Source organism: Chrysemys picta, chromosome 5, assembly GCF_011386835.1.
Source record: "Chrysemys picta bellii isolate R12L10 chromosome 5, ASM1138683v2, whole genome shotgun sequence".
Lineage (NCBI taxonomy): Eukaryota > Metazoa > Chordata > Testudines > Emydidae > Chrysemys > Chrysemys picta.
The window spans coordinates 10,074,393-10,095,142 of record NC_088795.1 but is presented as its reverse complement, the minus strand read 5'-3'; the positions used below and the strand labels follow the sequence as shown (position 1 = coordinate 10,095,142).

The 20,750-nt window shown below is 44.6% G+C and overlaps 1 protein-coding gene across 1 annotated transcript; it reads left to right on the top strand.

The window, feature by feature from the left end:
• Window positions 1-1,356: 1,356 nt before the first annotated feature.
• LOC122174288 (uncharacterized) lies at window positions 1,357-18,456 on the top strand. The gene is made up of 4 exons (XM_065595874.1): window positions 1,357-1,855; window positions 6,313-6,373; window positions 11,255-14,130; window positions 17,983-18,456. Exons 1-4 carry the CDS (start codon window positions 1,737-1,739, stop codon window positions 18,074-18,076), a joined length of 3,150 nt encoding a protein of 1,049 aa, XP_065451946.1. The 5' UTR covers window positions 1,357-1,736; the 3' UTR covers window positions 18,077-18,456.
• Window positions 18,457-20,750: the final 2,294 nt, after the last annotated feature.

Below are 20,750 nucleotides of genomic sequence, written 5' to 3'. Positions count from 1 at the left end.
AAATGCCCTGCCCAGACAATAAAGTCCTAGGACTTGTCAGCAAGAGCAGCCCTGGTGATCTTAGAAGGAAAAGCCCCTCCATCCAGGCAAGTCCGTTTGACTAAAACTCAGGCAAGCTTTAGTCAGCCATGGATCCCCAGGAGGTGTGTTTACACTTCTGTTTCATGTCCTTCTCCCTAGGTTATTTAAAACATATTCTGCGCTGGGGTTCGTACCAGTTCAGGGAGTCTATGTATTTCTCTTGGTGTATGGTAATAGTGCTTGAAAAGTCACTAGCATCTTTAGGTTGCCGATGTGTGAGCCTATTGTCATTGTGTCTCAGTCCTCTGATGTCTCCTGAGCGGCTCAACGAATCCATGAATTTTGCATCATGCTCTGAAGTCTTTACTGCGTTATATCAAGTCAGAGCTGAGATACCTAAAACTTATTTCACAAAGTACCACTTCATTATTATAGTATAGCGCTACATCACGTATGAGAAATGTTGGGGTCCCTCTATGGTGCTTCCAAATCACCTAATTGTCACAAGGATTCTTGCATGGCATTTTTGAGGAATAACTGGTATACCATGCAACTTAATTTTGTATCTCTTTCATTCAAATTGTATCCCAGATTGCCTTGCTGAGTTAAACAATACAATAACAGCAGAGAGAAAGAAAAACTAAGCAGAGAGAAAAGTTATGTTTCCACCAGCTGTTTGAAATGAGATGGATAATTGGAGAGGCAGAGAGATACAATCAGGATGTTTCAGATGGCAATAACGGTGAAGGAGAAGCTTCCTTCATAGGCAGCACCCAGTTGCACGGAGGGAAGGAGAGAAGGCCAAATTAAAACAAGAGATGTGAAAAGTGAAAGGAGAGGGGATAGACAAAATCTGTGAGATTGGCATCCATTAAAGTGGTCAGTTTAGAACTGGATTTTGCAATGCATAGGGAGGCAGTAGAGTTGTTTGATGATGGAACTAATTTGGTCATGTCTTCCCACTCCAAAAAAATGCTCACTTAACAGAAACAGGAGACCCCAGTGACTTTAAGATTTTTCTTTTCTGAATGGCCTTGTCTAGAAGAGTATCAGAGGGGTAGCCGTGTTAGTCTGAATCTGTAAAAAGCAACAGAGGGTCCTGTGGCACCTTTGAGACTAACAGAAGTATTGGGAGCATAAGCTTTCGTGGGTAAGAACCTCACTTCTTCAGATGAGGTTCTTACCCACGAAAGCTTATGCTCCCAATACTTCTGTTAGTCTCAAAGGTGCCACAGGATCCTCTGTTGCTTGTCTAGAAGAGTTTCCACTGTTGCTAATATTGCTGTGTTAGCCATGTGAGGAAGTGTGTCAGCACTGTCAACTAGGCTCGCTACCTACACTAGGGCTCCGAACATTGCAATGGTAGCAATCTTTTGTAAACATTTCCTAGTATAGACCTAGCCTATGCATATAATCAGCACCAGTTGCTCAGTTTGTGTTTAGGTTCAGGGAGTTCAGCCAGAGTCAGGGTTCATTTTAATAAGGTGCACATTTTTAATGGTGAGTATAATCAATCATTGAAACAATTTACCGTAGTAAAGTCTCCCTCACTGACCATTTTTAAATCAAGATTGGATGTTTTTCTAAAATATATGCTCTAGGAATTATGTTGGGGACATTCTATCGCCTATATTATACAGGAGATCAAACCAGATGTCCCTTCTGACCTTGGGAAGCTATCAATCAATCGTTTTCCAGGTTTAGGGGTACATGGGATGAATACACTGGAAGGCAAAAGCCCTACTGTCCTTCTGTCTTTTGCTGTTCTGCTCACAGGGAGCTGGAAATTATGTTTTTGCTGTGCTGGCCCTCCGCAAACAAAATCTTCAATAAGGTAAGCCACATCTCTGTTTCTAAGGAATTGACTAACTTGAAAGTTTTATTAGCTTATCTATGTTGGTAGGTAGTGTGGAAAAATTGCCCCCTACCTGATATAGTAGCTGCGCCAGCAAAAACCCTCATGTAAATGTACTTATACTAACAAAAACATCCTTTTGCTGGTATAGCTTATTTTGTTAAGCAGTAAGAATTCTTTTGCCAGTTGTGGTAAACCCAGGACAAACAGCTATAAGGGGGAGGGGAAGTAATTAGTCCCAGGGGGTTAAAAGGCCTCTCCCTATCCACTGAGGAGAGAGAACCATGGGGAAATAAGGTTCAGCTGGAAAAGGGGTTACCAGGGAACTAATTAGGTTCAGCTGGCTCCAACAGTGTGAGACCTTTTTAAACCCTTCCCGGCTGCGTAGAAGAAGAAGAAGAAGAAGAAGAAGAAGAAGGAGAAGGAGTAGTGAGAGGGGGGGAGGGAAGGAAGGCAGGGTGCAGCAAGACACTGAACTCTTCCAGGAAGGAAGGCTGCACTCCCTCCCTACAAGGGAAGGAAAACAAGCACAAGGGACTGACTGAGGAAAGGAATAGCCGGACCCTGTGTTACCTATAAGGATTTGACTTGCCCAAGCCTCTGTCTATAAGGCTAAAAAGGACTGAGCCTGTTGAGGAGAAGGTACTTTGCCAGACAGTATAAACTGTATCTCCCCTAAAAGTGTTTTTTCCAATATAGCTAAATAGGCACCCCATCTAGTGTAGACAAGGCCTTAGTTGTAAGTCTGGCATGAGACAACACATATGGCCCTGGGGAAGGTAGGGGAGAGATGGGGCCCTTTAATAGGGAGATGTTGGTATCTCCAGAACAGTTCTGCTTTCCACGGCTTTGTTCATCCCTTTGATGGAGGACCGAGTGGTGTTGGACAGTTTAACAATACATTGCACATATAATCTTGTAAAGCACTTTGGGAAACCTTGGGATGAAAGGTGCTAAACAAAGTTGCTGTAGGTGTTTTGTAAAAGCAATGCAGTTTGTGATTGTCAGAAGGTACTAAATGTGTGACTGGTTATGGGCACAGTTATGCATAACAGCATGTAGGGGTCACTTCATCCTTCACTGAAATGCAGCCACCTTTGTGGTAGAACACGGCAGCTGTTTAATTGCTCACAAGAACACTACACAATGCTTTAAGAAAGGAAATGAGGAAGATGCTGTGATTATGGCATGTTGTTTATTCCCTTTTCCTCATAGCTCTACTGTAGTCCCTTACCTTTTGCATTTGTTATGCTCCCTTTCAATTCTTGCATAAGAAAATGTACTATCAGCCATTTATTTTTGTCTTTAACAAAAAGTTGGTAACCAAAATACAATACAGTAATACTGGGTGTTCATCTCTATCAAATGCACTTTTCCAGTGCTCCCAAGTCATGTACAATGCCATCAATTACATGCAAAAGTTCAAACTGACTCAGTTCAACCATCATGATTCTTCCCAATCCATAAAATCCAGAGCCTTTCCCCTTAGCCCTTCTCTCCCATTCACCCATCTTCTCGGAAATAGCATGGGAAATAATAGTTCCTTGCAACACACTGTGAAAGTCAGCAAATGCTGGACCAGCGGGTCCCAAACTCTTTACCATCGGACCCTGTTCAAAGCAGACAAAGCTTGGGCCCAACCTTCCTGCATGCTAGGGACCATTTTCGCAGCCATCAGCTACTAATGCAGTACTAGGATACTAAGGTCTGTATGGTTATCCCAGCCCTGGCTATGGCATGTTTCAGGGACACGGTGCAGGTGGTTTGAGTGCACAGAGCTTATCCAGATGGGACAGAGTGACCCAGACAGGGACTGACCTGCCAATCTCCCCCGGGGACACGGGCTTCATGGAAGGGCAGAATGGAGGTAGAAGGGCTCAAGGGGAACCCCCATGTTCCTTCTTGGAGCCGCCGTCCCTCCACCTTGTTCCCTTTTAAGTCCTATTCCCTCCCCCCAGCCAGGCCCCTGAGCAATCTGCCCCTCATCGTGTCCTTCTTACCTGGCAGCTGGCAAGGTCCTGCAGCATCCGGCTGTGCCCTCTCCATGGCTCCACCGGCAGGGTGCCCGCAGGGAACAGAGGCCATCTTGCTGCCCTCGGTGCTGGCACCCTGGCTGTCCCCGGTGGCCAAGAGGGCTCAGTGCAGAGCCAGGCCTGTCCAGGCGCGGCTGGGCTGGGTGTGTGGGAGGGAGGGTGCGGTCTGAGCTGAGAGGAGTCACCGGGGGTCTCTCAGGGCAGCCAGCCAGCCACCGGCATGGCCTTGTGGAGAGCGTGAGTGAGCCCAGAGCGGGGCGCCCTGCCCCCAGCGGACACAACGAGGGGCCGTCAGCTCAAGCTCCAACAGCTGAGGTAAAATCATGAGGAGAGAGCCCAGCGCCAGTCTGAGCTCTCTGCCCGACGCCCGGGTGGAGGGGCTCGAGGCCGGCTTTGTTCTCCCTGTCCACTGGGCCCTGCCTGACCCCCTTCTGACAACACCATTTCTACATGACCCCTGGGGAGGTGGGAGGCAGGGCCTGGGCCTGGGCCTCTCACCTAGGGTTACCATTCGTCCAGATTCCCCCGAACATGTCCGGCTTTTAGAGTTAAAAATAGCGCCCGGGGGGAATTTGTAAATGTCCGGACTCCCGCCCCGCCCACATGCAGAGCGCGCACGGCTAACAGGGCAGCCGGCCAGATGGTGCCATTTACATGGGGCTCCGACAGCCAGAGCCCCTCCTCTGCTTCCCCCTCCTCTCCCCTGCAGCTGAGAGCACTCCCTCCCTCCTTCCCCGCATTCGCAGATCACCAGCCGGCCGTTTGCACCGGCAGTCTGGAGCTCCACTCCCTGCTCCTCCTCCCCGGCACGCTGGTCTGAGCGGCAGGGTAAGGGGGCCAGGGGGTCGGAGAAGGGGCAGGGAGGTTCTGGAGGGGGCAGTCAAGAGACAGGGAGGGGGGGGTCGGGAGTTCAGGGGGGGCTTTCTGGGGAGGGTGGATAAGGTTTTGGGCAGTCAGGGTACAGGTAGGGGGTAGGGTCCTAGGGGGCCAGTTAGGATGGGGGGAGGGTCTCAGGAGGGGGCAGTCAGGGGACAAGGAGCAGGGGGAGGGCTGGGGATTCTGAGGGGGGCGGGAAGTGGCAGGGGCGGGGCTAGGGCAGGACAGGGGCGGAGCTAGGGCGGAGCTCCTCCCGTCCTCTTTTTTGCTTGCTGAAATATGGTAACCCTAGAGACTCTCACCGTCCTGAGTGGGGGGAGAGGGGGCCGGAGCCCAGGCCTCTTGCCACCCCAGGTGGAGGTGGAGCGCAGATTTCAGCTTCAGCCCTGGGTCACTGGCCCTGGCGACCTCAATAAAATGGGGTCACAACCCACCTTGGGGTCCTGACCCACAATTTGAGAACCGCTGCCAGTCCACACTCCGTTTCCCGTAGCCCTCAAGGGCCCAGCCAAGCAGAGAATAGCTGGAACACAGTATGCTCTGGCTCCAGCCCCTTCGTGCCCCTTTCCCTGACATGAACGCTGCACCTGGGGTTGGTGACTGGCTTAGTGCTCCTCCAGCAGCTCTCCACCAGTGGGAGATGGCATGGCTAGACAAAAAGGGGTGCGGGACTGTAGGCAGCCAAGTGTGAAGTAGAACAGCCTTGAGGTTGCTCTACTTTACGCAGAGGGCCAGACTGACAGCCAGCTGGCCCCATGATTGAAGATTTCGCTGCAAAGAAGGCTTAAAACCACCTTTGCCATCACCTCTGGCCCTCCATCCAGAAAGCATGTTCAGCACTGGATTATTAAAGATGGAAATTCAGAAAGGACAGTTTTGTATTTTGCTGTTCGTAGGTATAGGGTCGTGTAGCAAAATCTCCAGTCCCTGGCCTAGAGCGTGTATAATCTAGGGGTGAAATCTTGGCCCCACTGAAGTTAATGGCAAAACTCTCATTGACGTCACTGGGACCAGGATTTCACATATGACAGGATGTGCTAGGTGGACAAAACCAATGTGGATTGCAGAGAGGGTGTTGGGTTCAAGTTTGGAAGATGAAATAACAATAAAATGAAGGTTTAGCAGGAAAGCTGAAGTCTCAGCTTGCTGGTTGCCTGCCGAAACACCAGACAGGAGGGATTTATAGGTGTTTTGGCAGAGGCGAGTTTTAAGGAGGGACTGAGAATATAGGGTCGCAACTTTATGAATTTGTATGAGGAGGTTTTCCTACACATAAGGGGTGGCAAGAGAGAAAGCACAGCACCTCTACAAGTATCATTCCTTCCTGTGCCAAATGTGAGGGAAAGACATTTTGCTTTAAGTCACCCCAAAACTGTTAGAATCTGTTGGGGTCATGTCCTTCCTATTTTACAGATTTTCTGTGTTGTGTATTATGATAGCTACGCATTATTTTATTGTATTAATTAAATGCACCATTGTTGAGAGATTAACAGGCTCTGAATCTCTCTGTCCCATCCCGTGTTGCAGTATAAATATAAACGACGTTGAGCCGGAGGAACGTGCTGAGGAGGCGGCAGAAATAAAACTGGTAAATATTTGCATGAGCAGAAGGACTTGTGGGGAGTGGTAGCTTTAATTACATGTGCTCTTTTAAGTAAATAATGCACGACATGGCATGTGTTGTTACATATAATCACATGGGTTGAATGCACTTTGAGTTGCATCTTTCCTACAGCCCATCTGTTAAATTCACTATGATAAACATAGACATGATCTGGAGTGCCTTTGGGTTATAATATCTTAGAAATCATAGACATATAGGCCTGGAAAGGATCTTGAGAGGGTATCAAGTCCACCCCTTTATGCTGAGGCAGAACCAAGTAAACCTAGACCATCCCTGACAGGTGTTTGTCCAGCCTGTTCTTAAAAACCTTCAGTGGTGGGATTCCACAACCACCCTTGGAAGACTATTCCAGAGCCTAACTACCCTTATAGTTAGGAAGTTTTTCCTAATATCCAACCTAAATCTCCCTTGCTTCAGATTAAGCTCATTACTTCTAGTCCTACCTTCAGTGAACATGGAGAACAATTGATCACCATCCTCCTTTGTAGTAGCGTTTAGCATATTTGAAGACTATCAGCTCTCCCCTCAGTCTTCTTTTTCTCACTATTAAACATGCCCATTTTTTTTAACCTTTCCTCACAGGTCAGGTTTTTTAAACCTCATTTTTGTTGCTTTGCTCTGGACTCTTTCCAGTTTGTCTGCATCTTTCCTAAAGTGTGGCACCCTGAACTGGACAAGTACTCCAGCTGAGGCCTCACCAGTGCCGTGGGACAATTACTTTCTGTGTCTTTCAAATAACACTCCTGTTAGTACATCCCAGAAAGATACTAGCCTTTTCGATATGTTCTACCCTATTTGTGTGTGTGCGTGGATTTTAATGGGATTTGGGCATCTACCTCTCTTAGGCTCTTTTGAAAATCATAATATATATCGTGTAAGGCTAGACCCTGATACCCTTACTGCACACTGAATGCTCGTTTACTTCGTAAGTAGTCCCGTTTATTCATACAGGTGCTACTTGTGGAGTAAGGACCTATTCTTTGGGAGTAACTGGATTAGAATTTAGCTCTTCAATAGCTTGCAATTTATTATTATTATGCTACAGAGAATGAGTCCTTTTAAAATTTAAAGAAACACTGTCACGGGGTATAAAAATAATTTTATTCTTCCATTGATTTCAAGAATAAAATCTCTTTCTGTTTTTATCTTTTTCCACTGTGCACATAATGAAATCCTACAGCTTCTCCCACGCTCCTGTTTCTAATAGGATTTGAAATGTATTTATCCTTTGATTTGTTTCATGTGTTTCCCCCACCATCCAATAATCTTTGACGATGATAGGTTTCACCCCAAGGAGCTGTTACTATTTTTTTGTTCCTTGTTGTGCAGTGCCAATCACAATGGGGTCTTGATCCATGACAGGGATTTTTCCGGACTACTGCAATACAAATAATAACATTACTCTTCATTGCTCTGGAAATAGGGTTTGTTGGTCAGCTGAACAGCTGCAACACAGCCAGTAAGGGGAATACAAAATACTGTTTTTGTATAGGTAATACATAAATATGGGCTATGTACTTTTTAAATCTCAGAAACAGAATGGTAGATTTCCCTAATAATAATAACCCCAGAGAAGATCTATTGAATGTGAAGGGTATGTTCAAAACCAGATTCTAACGAGTTTTAAATAATTGAGATTTTGGTCTTAAGCTACTTTTAAGGCTAGATTTTTCAAAAGGAACTCAGTTCCCATTTAGGCACCTAAACAAAATGGTCAAATTTTCACAGGGGCTCAGCTAGGGTGACCAGACATCCCAATTTTATCGGGACTGTCCTGATATTTGCTTATTTGTCCTGCGTCCCGACCTACCTTCGGTTGGGACGTGAATTGTCCCGATATTTTGTCTCCGTTCACAGGCGGAGCGGAGCCTGGAGGGGGCTCGCGCCCCCCTCCGCCCCAACTCCACCCCCTCCTTCCCACATTGGATCCCTCCCCAAATCCCTGCTCTGGCCCCACCTCTAGCCCCGCCCCTCACTGCCCCATTGGATCCCTCCCCAAATCCCCACCCTGGCCCCGCCTCTTCCCCAAGCACGCTGCATTCCTCCTCCTCCCCCCCCCCCCCAGGCTTGCGCTGATCAGCTGTATGGCGGCACAAGCGCTGGAGGGAGGGAGGGAGGTGGAGACGGAGTGGAGGCCAGCCGTGGTTTTTTTTGCTTCCTCTGCCGGCTTTTTTTTTTTTTTGCTTCCCCCTGCACCCTCACCCCCCGCGTCCCCTGATATTTCACCTGTGTGATCTGGTCACCCTAGGCTCAGCTGCCATTGGGAAGGATTTTGAAAAGTTCTCAGCATGTGCCTAATGCAGCTGTCACTGATGTCAGTGGTAAAACTGTCATGTAATGGAGATCTCCCATGTTCTTAATAGTTACTGATGAACAATTTTGGAAACCTTGCCACTTTATTTAGGTACTTAACTGGGAGCTGTTGGGTACTGAGCTTGTTTGAAAAATCTGTCCCTTAACATTTTTATTTGTTGATAAAATCAAGTTAAGTATTGAAGGTTTTCCTGAACCCCCAAGCAACAGAGAAATTAAACGTTGCAGCCCTGACTTTTGTATCCTTTTTGTGAGGGATGCTCTTGGATAACATATCAAATTGTAAAACTGGCAAGCCATGCATTTTTTTCTCCCCATTTTAAAACTGCACAGTACTCATGCAAATGCTGTACAATAATCACATGGCCAATGACTTGCCATCGCTCCATTTCCCAGCACCCTTCTAAGTAGGGTGACCAGACCGCAAGTGTGAAAAATCGGGACAGGGATGGGGGGTAATAGGAGTCTATATAAGAAAAAGACCCAAAAATCGGGACTGTCCCTATAAAATTGGGACATCTGGTCATCCTACTTCTAGGACATCTCTTGCTGAAATGCAAGCATGCAGGCTGAGTGGTTGCAAATGGGACACATGCACAAAGCATACTGCCTGCTTCTGTTTCCTTTACTGCCATCACAGTTCTTCATTGTCCACAAGATGAGCCGCTTGGATGCTGATGTCTATCTTTTGGCGCAGATAATGACCACAGCCTCCACCTCGTTGCTCAGTCAACAGACAGGGGCACTACCTTGTGCCATGCTGCTGTCCACTAAAAGCAGCAGCAAGTAAACTACTGGTCTGAGAACAATGTCCTGTAGGTCTCTTTGGCTGTTCTTTATTTTGTTGGCTTGTGTGGGTTGCTATGCCAAGCCAGCAGGGGTGGAGGACTTTCTAGCTGTGGAGCTGTGACAGGTTCGGTCACAGAGTCCCCCTTGGGACTGTCACCTGACATGCTGGAATTACCTCTGAGCCTGCTTTCCCTGCTAGCTTGGGACTCGAGAACCCTCCCTGGTGGACTCACCCTTCACTGGGCTCACCCCCCTTTCACTCAGCTTGGGGCTACAGAGCCCTCGGGGTTGTTCCTACCGCAGCGGTCATCAGGATCCCAACTTCCACCTCTGGGATTCATGTTTATGTGCACCCCTGGGCCTGTCCCCTGCTGACCTGCAACTTCCTGGCAGTCAGCTGGGAAGGCCTCCCTGTTACAAGGTGGAACATCCCCCTCCCCCAAGGAGATGATCACAGGACAGAAGCTGGCTCTATCCAGCCCTTCCCGCAGGGACCTGCCTTGAGCCCCAGAACTACATGGCCCATTTTCCGCCGCTACCAAGGAATTAGACACTCTCCTACCTTTGAACTTGCTCTCCCTGCCAGCTTGGGACTCCAGAACCCCGCCTTGTTGAGCCAGACATGCTAGCCTGCTGCAACACAGACCCAGGTCTGGTCCACACCCCCAAAGCTGCAGACTTTAACCAAAAACTGCTCAGCAAGTCACCTATCTCCAGCACCCAGACACTCCGTTTCCAGTGGGATCCAACCCCCCAAGTAAATTCGTTTTACTCTGTATAAAGATTATACAGGGTAAACTCATAAATTGTCTGCCCCCTGAAACACTGATAGAGAGATATGCACATCTGTTTGCTCCCCCAGATATTAATCACTTACTCTGGGTTTACTAATAAATAAAAATGATTTTATTAAGTATCAAAAATAGGATTTAAATGGTTTCAAGTAATAACAGACAGAACAAAGTAAGTCACCAAGCAAAAACACGCAAGTCTAAGCTTAATACATTAAGAAACTGTTTACAGGTAAAATTTCACCCTCTGAGATATTCCAATAAGCTTCTTTAACAGACTAGATTCCTTCCTAGTCTGGGCCCAATCCTTTCCCCTGGTACAGTCCTTGTTAGTTCCAGCTCACGTGGTAACTAGGGGATTTCTCATGACTGGCAGCCCCCTTTGTTCTGTTCTACCCCCCTTTTATAGCTTTGGCCCAAGTCAGGTATATTTTGTCTCTCTGGGTCCCCACCCTCCTCCTAAATGAAAAAGTACCAGATTTAAGATGGATTTTAGCATCATGTGACATGGTCACATGTCCTGTGAGATCCCCCAGCCTCCATTCTTCCTGGGCTGGCTTACACAAACACAGGAAGGCTTGCAAGTAAACAGAGCCATTTACAACCAATTGTCCTAGTCAATGGGAGCCATCAAGATTCCAAACCATCATCAATGGCCAACACTTTACATAATTACAATAGGACCCCAGAGTTATACTTTATATTTTTCTAGCTTCAGATACAAGAATGATACATGCATACAAATAGGAGGAATATGTTCAGTAGGTTATAACCGTTGTTATGATACCTTACAAGAGACCTTTTGCATAAAGCATATTCCAATTGCATCATATTTACACTCATAAGCATATTTCCATAAAACATATGGAGTGCATCATCACAGGAGCTTCACTTTTGCTTTGAAAAGTAGATGGACATATTTATGGGGGGGTTTGTTTTTTGTCGTTTACAGCAAATTGCAGAAGACTCAGTCTGTGCCGATGTCCAAGTGCAAACTTCCTATGTCGAAATACCACCAGGAAATAGGTGGCGTTGGTCGCGATTACAAACAGAAGCTCAGGTGCAAACCTCAAATCTCGAACTACCAGACGAAGAGACTTTCCTCCCATTTGAAAGTGAGGCCCAGGTACAAACCTCAGATCTTGAAATATCAGAGGAGGAGACTTCATTGCCATCGCAAATGGAGGCCCAGGTGCAAACATCACATATTGAAGTACTAGATGTAGAGACTTTATTCCCCATAGAAAGTGAGCCCCTGGAGCAGACCCCAGATCTTGACTTTCAAGACATGCAGGTGAAGAATTTATTCCCATTATTTGCTGAAGTTGAAGTGCAAACCTCAAATCATGAATTATTAAAGACACTTTCTTCCCTCTCACAAAAGGAAGCCCAGGTACAAACCTCCAAACTTTCAATAACAGGAACAGAGGAAATGCCTCTTTTCCCATCACAAACTGAGGCCCAGGTGCAAACTTCAACACTTGCATTAACAGAAACGGAGGAGGAGGTGGCCCCATTCCCAGTAGAAGAAAAGCCTGTCCCCACAACCCAAAGTGATGCTGCTGTGCAAACCTCATATGTGGACATACCAGCAGGGAATAAATGGCGTTCGTCACGGCTACAAGCTGAGGCCCAGGTGCAAACGTCAAGAATTGAGTTACTGAAGAAGCTTTCTTCCCCATTGCTAACCGAGGCCCAGGTGCAAACCTCCAAACTTGCAGTAATGGAAGCAGAGGAGGAGGAGGCCCCATTCCCAATAGAAGAAAAGCCTCTCACCAAAACCATAGCTGACGCTGCTGTGCAAACCTCATATGTGGACATACCAGCAGGGAATAAATGGCGTTCATCACGGCTACAAGCTGAGGCCCAAGTGCAAACCTCAAGTATCGAGTTACTGAAAAAGCTTTCTTCCCTCTTAGTAAACAAGGCTCAGGTGCAAACGTCAAGTATTGAGTTACTAAAGAAGCTTTCTTTCCCATCATTAACTGAGGCCCAGGTGCAAACCTCCAAACTTGCAATAACAGAAACAGAGGAAGTGCCTCTTTCCCCCTCACTAACCGAGGCCCAGGTGCAAACCTCCAAACTTGCAGTAACGGAAGCAGAGGAGGAGGAGGCCCCATTCCCAATAGAAGAAAAGCCTCTCACCAAAACCATAGCTGACGCTGCTGTGCAAACCTCATATGTGGACATACCAGTAGGGAATAAATGGCGTTCATCACGGCTACAAGCTGAGGCCCAAGTGCAAACCTCAAGTATTGAGTTACTGAAAAAGCTTTCTTCCCTCTTAGTAAACAAGGCTCAGGTGCAAACATCAAGTATTGAGTTACTGAAGAAGATTTCTTCCCCATCATTAACTGAGGCCCAGGTGCAAACCTCCAAACTTGCAATAACAGAAACAGAGGAAGTGCCTCTTTCCCCCTCACTAACCGAGGCCCAGGTGCAAACTTCCAAACTTGCAGTAATGGAAGCAGAGGAAGAGGAGGAGGCCCCATTCCCAATAGAAGAAAAGCTTCTTACCAAAACCATAGCTGACGCTGCTGTGCAAACCTCATATGTGGACATACCAGTAGGGAATAAATGGCGTTCATCACGGCTACAAGCTAAGGTCCAGGTGCAAACGTCAAGTATTGAGTTACTGAAGAAGATTTCTTCCCCGTCATTAACCGAGGCCCAGGTGCAAACCTCCAAACTTGCAGTAACAGAAGCAGAGGAGGTGCCTCTTTCCCCGTCATTAACCGAGGCCCAGGTGCAAACCTCCAAACTTGCAGTAACGGAAGCAGAGGAGGAGGAGGAGGCCCCATTCCCAATAGAAGAAAAGCCTCTCACCAAAACCGTAGCTGAAGCTGCTGTGCAAACCTCATTTGTAGACATACCAGTAGGGAATAAATGGCGTTCGTCACGGCTACAAGCTGAGGTCCAGGTGCAAACGTCAAGTATTGAGTTACTGAAGAAGATTTCTTCCCCGTCATTAACCGAGGCCCAGGTGCAAACCTCCAAACTTGCAGTAACAGAAGCAGAGGAGGTGCCTCTTTCCCCGTCATTAACCGAGGCCCAGGTGCAAACCTCCAAACTTGCAGTAACAGAAGCAGAGGAGGTGCCTCTTTCCCTGTCATTAACCGAGGCCCAGGTGCAAACCTCCAAACTTACAGTAACAGAAGCAGAGGAAGTGCCTCTTTCCCCCTCACAAATCAAGGCCCAGGTGCAAACCTCCAAACTTGCAGAAACAGAAGCAAAGACTGCCTTTCCTTCCCCATCACAAACTGAGGTTCATATCCAGTCTTCTTATTTTGAAGTACCAGAGTTGGAGGATGAGATGCCTGCTACCCCAATTAAAGAGAAGCCCCTCCCACTAACATTGACAGAGGCCCAGGTGCAAACTTCGTATGTAGACATACCAGCAGGGAATAAGTGGCGTTCATCACGACTACAAGTTGAGGCCCGGGTGCAAACCTCCAGGCTTGAATTGCTAGAGGCAAAAGAAAAGGCTCCTTCCCTATCCCAAACACAGGCTGAGATGCAAACCACCAGGGTTGAAATAACCGAAGAAAGACAAGCGCCTCCGACTCCCCCAGATGTTAAAATATTAGAAGAGGAGACGCTGAAGGAGGAGGTAGAGCTGAAGCTTCCACGCCCTGAATATGCCGAGGCCCAGGTGCAGACCTCGCTTGTTGAAATACCTGTGGGGAAGAAGTGGCGTTCGTCCCGTTTATGTACCGAGGCCCAGGTACAAACTTCATATCAAGAACTCCCAGTTGTGAAGAGCAAGACTTTGCCCCCCCAAGGTACTGGGGTGGTAAAGAAGGTCACTGAGCGTGCAGCATCAAAGAAGTAAGTAGAAAAGGCTAGTTCTGCCATACTTTCCCTGCTGCAGGGCTGAGCAGCCAATCTTTTCTTCTAGATCAGCATTGTAGAAAGCTAATACAGTGTCCGGTTTTGTGTCGATTTGAAAGGATTGGGTTGAAAATTACCTGTGAAGTCATTTACCGTTTACTCATCTATTCAGAAAAACCTGTAGCTCTTGTACCACCAGTACATTCTTTGTATCCATAGATTCAGCGGATTTGAGACCAAAAGGAGCCATTCGATCATCTAATCTGACCTTCTGTATAGCACAGGCCATTACATTTCACCCAGTTACTCCTGTACTGAGCCCAGTAACTTGTGTTTGGCTAAAGCATCTCTTCCAGAAATTAGGGCTGTCAAGTGATTAAAAAAATTAATCATGATTAATCACACGATTAAAAAAAATGAATCGCGATTAATCGCATTGTTAAACAAATACCATTTATTTAAATATTTTGGATGCTTTCTACATTTTCAAATATATTGATTCAATTACAACACAGAATACAAAGTGTATAGTTCTCACTTTATATTTTTTTGATTACAAATATTTGCACTGTAGTGTAATCTCTTTATCATGAAAGTTGAACTTACAAATGTAGAATTATGTACAAAAAATAACTGCATTGTTTTATTTTTCAGTGTAAAACTTTAGAACTTACAAGTCCACTCAGTCCTACTTCAGCCAATCTCTCAGACAAACAAACTTGGTTACAATTTGCAGGAGATAATGCTGCCCGCTTCTTGTTTACAAATATCACCTGAAAGCGAGAACAGGCATTTGCATGGCACTTTTGTAGCTGGTGTCGCAATATATTTATGTGCCAGATGCGCTAGAGATTCATATGTCCCTTCATGCTTCAACCACCCTTCCATAAGACATGCGTCTATACTGATGATGGGTTCTGCTTGATAACGATCCAAAGCAAAGAGGACCGATGCATGTTCATTTTCATCATCTAAGTCAGATGCCACCAGCAGAAGGTTGATTTTCTTTTTTGATGGTTCGGGTTCTGTAGTTTCCGCATCTGAGTGTTGCTCTTTTAAGACTTCTGAAAGCATGCTCCACACCTTGTTCCTCTCAGATTTTGGAAGGCACTTCAGAGTCTTAAACCTTGGGTCTAGTGCTGTAGCTATTTTTAGAAATCTCACATTGGTATCTTCTTTGCGTTTTGTCAAATCTGCAGTGAAAATATTTTTAATACAAACGTGCTGGGTCATCATCCGAGACTCCTATAATATGAAATATATGGCAGAACGTGGGTAAAACCTAGCTGAAGACATAGTTTTCCCCCAAGGAGTTCAGTCACAAATTTAATTAACACATTATTTTTTAATGAGCATCATCAGCATGGAAGCATGTCCTCTGGAATGGTGGCTGAAGCATGAAGGGACATAAGAATGTTTAGCATATCTGGCACAAATACCTTGCAACGCCGACTACAAAAGTGCCATGTGAATGCCTGTTCTCACTTTCAGGTGACAACGTAAATAAGAAGCAGACAGCAGCATCTCCTGTAAATGTAAACAAACTTGTTTTTCTTAGCGATTAGCTGAACAAGAAGTAGGACTGAGTGGACTTGTAGGCTCTAAAGTTTTACATTGTTTTGTTTTTGAGTGCAGTTATGTAACAAAAAAGATCTACATTTGTAAGTTGTACTTTCATGATAAAGAGATTACACTAGCAGTGGTTCTCAAACTTTTTTTTCCCGTGGACCACTTGAAAATTTCTGAGGGGTCTCTACAGACCACTTAATGATCTTTCCAAATATTGTTTGTAGGATTAGCTAACTATTGTAAAGTGCTTTGGATAAAAGTGCTATACTGTGGTTTTTTAAAAAAAGTAATATTTAATGTTTTTTTGTTCTACAAATAAAAGCACACAACTCATATTTTAATATCAGTAGTGTTAACTTTCTAATGGATGTGCCCTCTCTCCGTCACCACAGCAACCCCTGAGCTGGAGGTGGGAAGGGGGGGGAATCTCTCCCCTGCCACAACAGCCACAGAGCTGAGGCTGGGAAGGAGGGCCATCTTTCCCCAGCAGCCACAGCCCTGGAGCTGGAGAAAGTCGCCTCTTTCTCTGGCTGCCGCAGCCCTGCATGTCCCAAGTTCCCCCCACCCCCTCTTCTCACCCCACTGCCCCCTCCCACCTATGCCCTATTCCCCCCAAGGCCACCAACTCACCTTACATGTGCATCTTCTCCAGGGTCCAGGCACCTAATTAGTGGAGCCACACCTGTGTGGCTCCACTAATTTGGTGGGTGGCTCTTCATTCTCTCATGTGTGGCCACCCAGGCAGGCACCTTAGAGAGAACTATCCATGGACCACCTGAATGGAGCTCGTGGACCACTGGTGGTCCGTGGACCACAGTTTGAGAACCTCTGCACTACAGTATTTGTACGAGGTGAATTGAAAAATACTATTTCTTATGTTTATCACTTTTACAGTGCAAATATTTGTAATAAAAATAATGTAAAGTGAGCACTGTACACTTTGTACTCTGTTGTAATAGAAATCAATATATTTGAAAATGTAGAAAAACATCCAAAAATATTTTATAAATTTCAATTGGTATTCTATTGTTTAACAGTGCAATTAATCGCAATAAATTTTTTAAATTGTGATTAAATTTTTGAGCTAATCGCTTGAATTAACTGTGATTAATTGACAGCCCTACCAGAAAGGCATTCCGTGTTGATCTGAAGACATCAAGAGATGGAGAATCCACCACTTCCCTTTTTAAAATATGGGCATCGGTGTGGATGCAGTATTCTGATATCTGTATTCAGAGGCAAAAACAGAATGCTGTATTCAGAGGCAAAATCACCTCCCCTGTTACACACTCAAGGGTCTAGATGTCTGGAGACTGGTAATGGGGTGGCTTTTTTGGGGTTTCTCAATTGTCTGAAAGAGTTGGTTATAACATTCAGTGCATAGCTCTTTTGTATGTTCAGAAAGACTGAATTTTTAACTGAAGAGTAGGTTGCATTCCCTTAAATGCAGCCAAAATGTTGGATTGTTATTCATGTGCGCATCCTCTTTAGGCAATGGGTGTATTTTTATTTTTTTATGATAAAAATAAAATAAATACATATATCTGATTGGTTAACATTACGTGTTTTCAAGATGAAAAGCACTCTCTCTCTCTCTCTCTCTATATATATATATATATAGATAATATGTATGTATAATCTACTAAAGCATTCTTATTCTTATTATGATTTATTTATATTTGGAGAGTAATTTCTTTTCTCCTTTGGAATGACTCCAGTTGCTCCAAATAACCAGCATTTCCTGCCAGAGAATGGACCTACCAATGCCTTATCTCGCCCTCATCCCTAAACAAATTATTCGGTTTGAACCCTGATTGGCAGCTTGAGATGTTTGTCAGCTAGAGATGCGTCAGAGCCAGAAGCATTTATCTATTATGCCCTGAAACTGTGGGGATGTGGATGTAAGGGTCCCATATCCAAATCACCCCAGATTTGGGTTTTGTTTTCCTAGAGCAAAATCCTGAGGAGCAAGTTTTGCAGAAGCGCAATAAATAAATTAGAATTTGCCCAATGCTATTGTCAACCTTTGCAGATGTGTTGATCACACCAAGTGAGGTTTTCAAAGCAACCTAGGGGATTTGGATGCTCAAAATCCATTAATTTTGGCAAGAACTGGTTGTCCTGATCTTTTAAGCAGCTCTGAATAATCTCAGTTACCATATTTTATAGTAGTCCCAGCCAAAAAACGAGGTGGCACCACCTAAGGATTGAAAATGAGTATATATCACAAGGCAAGGATAGTTAAACCCCTTTCCTTTATTGTTTGTCTTTTTGTTGCAGACTAACAAAAACCTCGACACGAGCAACACCAATATCTGTGCACTTACATGTAAAGATGACTCCACGACGCCGGAATGGGAATAAAAAGAACTAGTAAAAACTTGAATTTAAACAAATAAAACCTTGTAAAATAACAAACTTAACCTGTGAGATTTTTCTGGAGATGGTGTCTCACAGTTTGAATGCACAGGGCCATGTCCCCAGCTAGTGTTTATTGGCATAGCTTCACTGAAGTAATCGGAGTTGTGCAGATATACACCAGCTGCAGATCTGACCTGTAATTTCTTACTTTGTCATTTCATAATCTCTGTTATAGTTAGTTGTTTGGCATGGTAAACTCCAGTTTTGGTCCTGTCCCCATCCTTGCTAATTTGCTAGATTGCACACTGCGTAATTCACGCACAAACCTGTGTTGCTACACCACATTCTAGTAAAATTTGGGACATAGTGCTCAAGTGAGGTCTCATGCTGTAAACCAGGCAAAGCTCGGTCAGTACAAATCATAGCTTTCCTTGTCTACACTACGAGTTTGTACCAGTTCAGCTACATCATTGGGACAAATTTCCAATGGATACTACTTCTGCCATAATAAAAGGATAAGCCTGTGCTTTACTGAACAGTTACACTTGTGACACTGCAGATATTTCAATTTGATGTTAAGTCTGTATGGTTGCACTGTCACTAGCATCTCTAGTTAGGAATGAATTGGGATTTAAATTATAGACCTCTTCTTTTAGCAGTCTGATCATTTTCCCAAATAAAATGAGCTTTTGGGCTTAGATTCCTAATGGTAGCCTTCAGGTCAGAAGTTGCTTTTTTCAGAATAATTAACGGAAAACTGCAGAGTCATTTGGAGTGATCCCGATATGAAGAAAAATTGTTTTTCTGTTCAGAATCTTCTTGGCTTTGGATGGCTCAAAAATGATTTGGAAATAAAATAGAAATGTCATATACACCTAGACCACGATTCATCAAAATACTTAATTTGTACATGTACTTAAATTTTAGCATGTGCTTAAGTCCCATAGGTCACCGTGGGAACCATAACTCTGAATTTCATAACTTTTGTGTGACTAAATCTCAACCTTGAAGAACCAGTGGACACTAAAGCAGTGTCAATTACTATGATATTTGGGATTTGTAATACTAGAACTGTGAAACAGGTGTGAAACACGACACCTGCAATTTTCCAACCTACTTTTCTCATTTGTTTGCCACACAAACCTTAAAAAAATTCTTTGTCAGTTAATCCTCTCAAAAGGCTTTTCTTCTACTTTGATTATCAGCTTTGAAAAGTAACCACTGAGAATACTGGAACTTGAAACCATTTTGCTTCCATTAGAAGTGGCTCTAATTTCCCATGGAGCTATTTATTAAGAAGGAGGTCTTCAAAAGCACCTAAAAGATTTAGAAGTACTGCTTCCATTGACTTTCACAGGGACTTTTGCTTCTATGGGTTTGTCTACACCACAAATAAAGGTATAATTGCAACATGAGCAGGAATACCTGCCACTAGCTTTAATCTACCTAACTTCAGGTAACAACAGCAGTGAAGATATAGCAGCAAGGACCCCGGCGCAGGTCAGCAACTCAAGTACATACCCAGAGTCCCTGGAGGGCTTGTACCACCGCATTTTCACTGCTGTTGTTACAAGCAATAACTAGATTAAAGCTAGCACTGTATGCCTACCTGTGTTACAATCACACCTTAATTTGTGGTGTGGGCGTACCCTTAATCTCTTACCAGTTGTGTCAGTAGAGTTATACAGATATAATCCCTTGTGTTGACACTTCTTATGGTATAGGAATGCCTTATCTAGATTTAACAAAATCCTTTCCAACGCAACATAAACAAAACCAAAAAAAGACATTGTTATATCAGAATAAGTGTTTACATGGGGTTATAGTGGTATGATAATGTTGGGTTTAAAGTCACACCATAGGTTATACTTTCCCATGTAGACAAGGCCATAGGTACTGTTGAAAATCTCGCCTCACGTTCACCTTTCTGGCCTGATTTTAGTGGTAGAATGTGCCCAACATTCTGAAGGTTTTTTCTGAAAGGTTGAAATTGAAATGTGATACTAAGGTCAAAATTTTCTAAAATGGGGGCTCCTAAGTCTGTATGACGTGCATAAGTAAGCGTCCTGATTTTCAAAAGTGCTGCAGACCTAGCAGCTCCTGCTGAAGTCAATGGGAGCTGTGAGCCACTGAGCATTTCTGAAAATCGTCAATACGAACCGTAAGCAATAGTTTCTCTCGGGACTTCGGTGGGGAACTACGGAGTGCTCAGCACCTTTGAAAATCAGGCTTTTATGAAAGGGCCAAATTTTCAGACAAACACAGCTCCTGTTTAGGCACTTAAATGAAGTGACCAGGTTTTTAAAAAGGTTCAGCACTCCGAAGTTCCCATGTTTTTCAGTGGAGCTGCTGGGGGCTGAGTATTTTTGAGAATTTGGCCTTGATTTAGATGCCTAAACTGTATTGATCTCTTCTGAAAATCTGGCCCTAGAAGTAGATACTTAGCACTTGAAAATCTGGCCCTATTTGGCTATTGGAGGTTGCCAATTACGATGTTCCCACCCATACTAGATCTGTGGAAATATTATTTAGTAACTGGAGCATAAAAAAGTGATAAATGACTCCAAAAAACATTTCCTGGTGCAGATGAGGTTGGCTCCTTATCATATTACTTTCTTCCTATTTAAAAGCTCTATTCGGGGTAAACATATTTAAGCTCCTTTTATTTTTGCCAGAGCACAAGGGCT

Coding starts and splice junctions, on each gene's coding strand:
- LOC122174288 (XM_065595874.1), top strand. CDS start 1,737: ATGAATACACTGGAAGGCAAAAGCCCTACTGTCCTTCTGTCTTTTGCT. Junction 1,856..6,312: donor CAAACAAAATCTTCAATAAG/GTAAGCCACATC, acceptor CCCGTGTTGCAG/TATAAATATAAACGACGTTG. Junction 6,374..11,254: donor AGGCGGCAGAAATAAAACTG/GTAAATATTTGC, acceptor TGTCGTTTACAG/CAAATTGCAGAAGACTCAGT.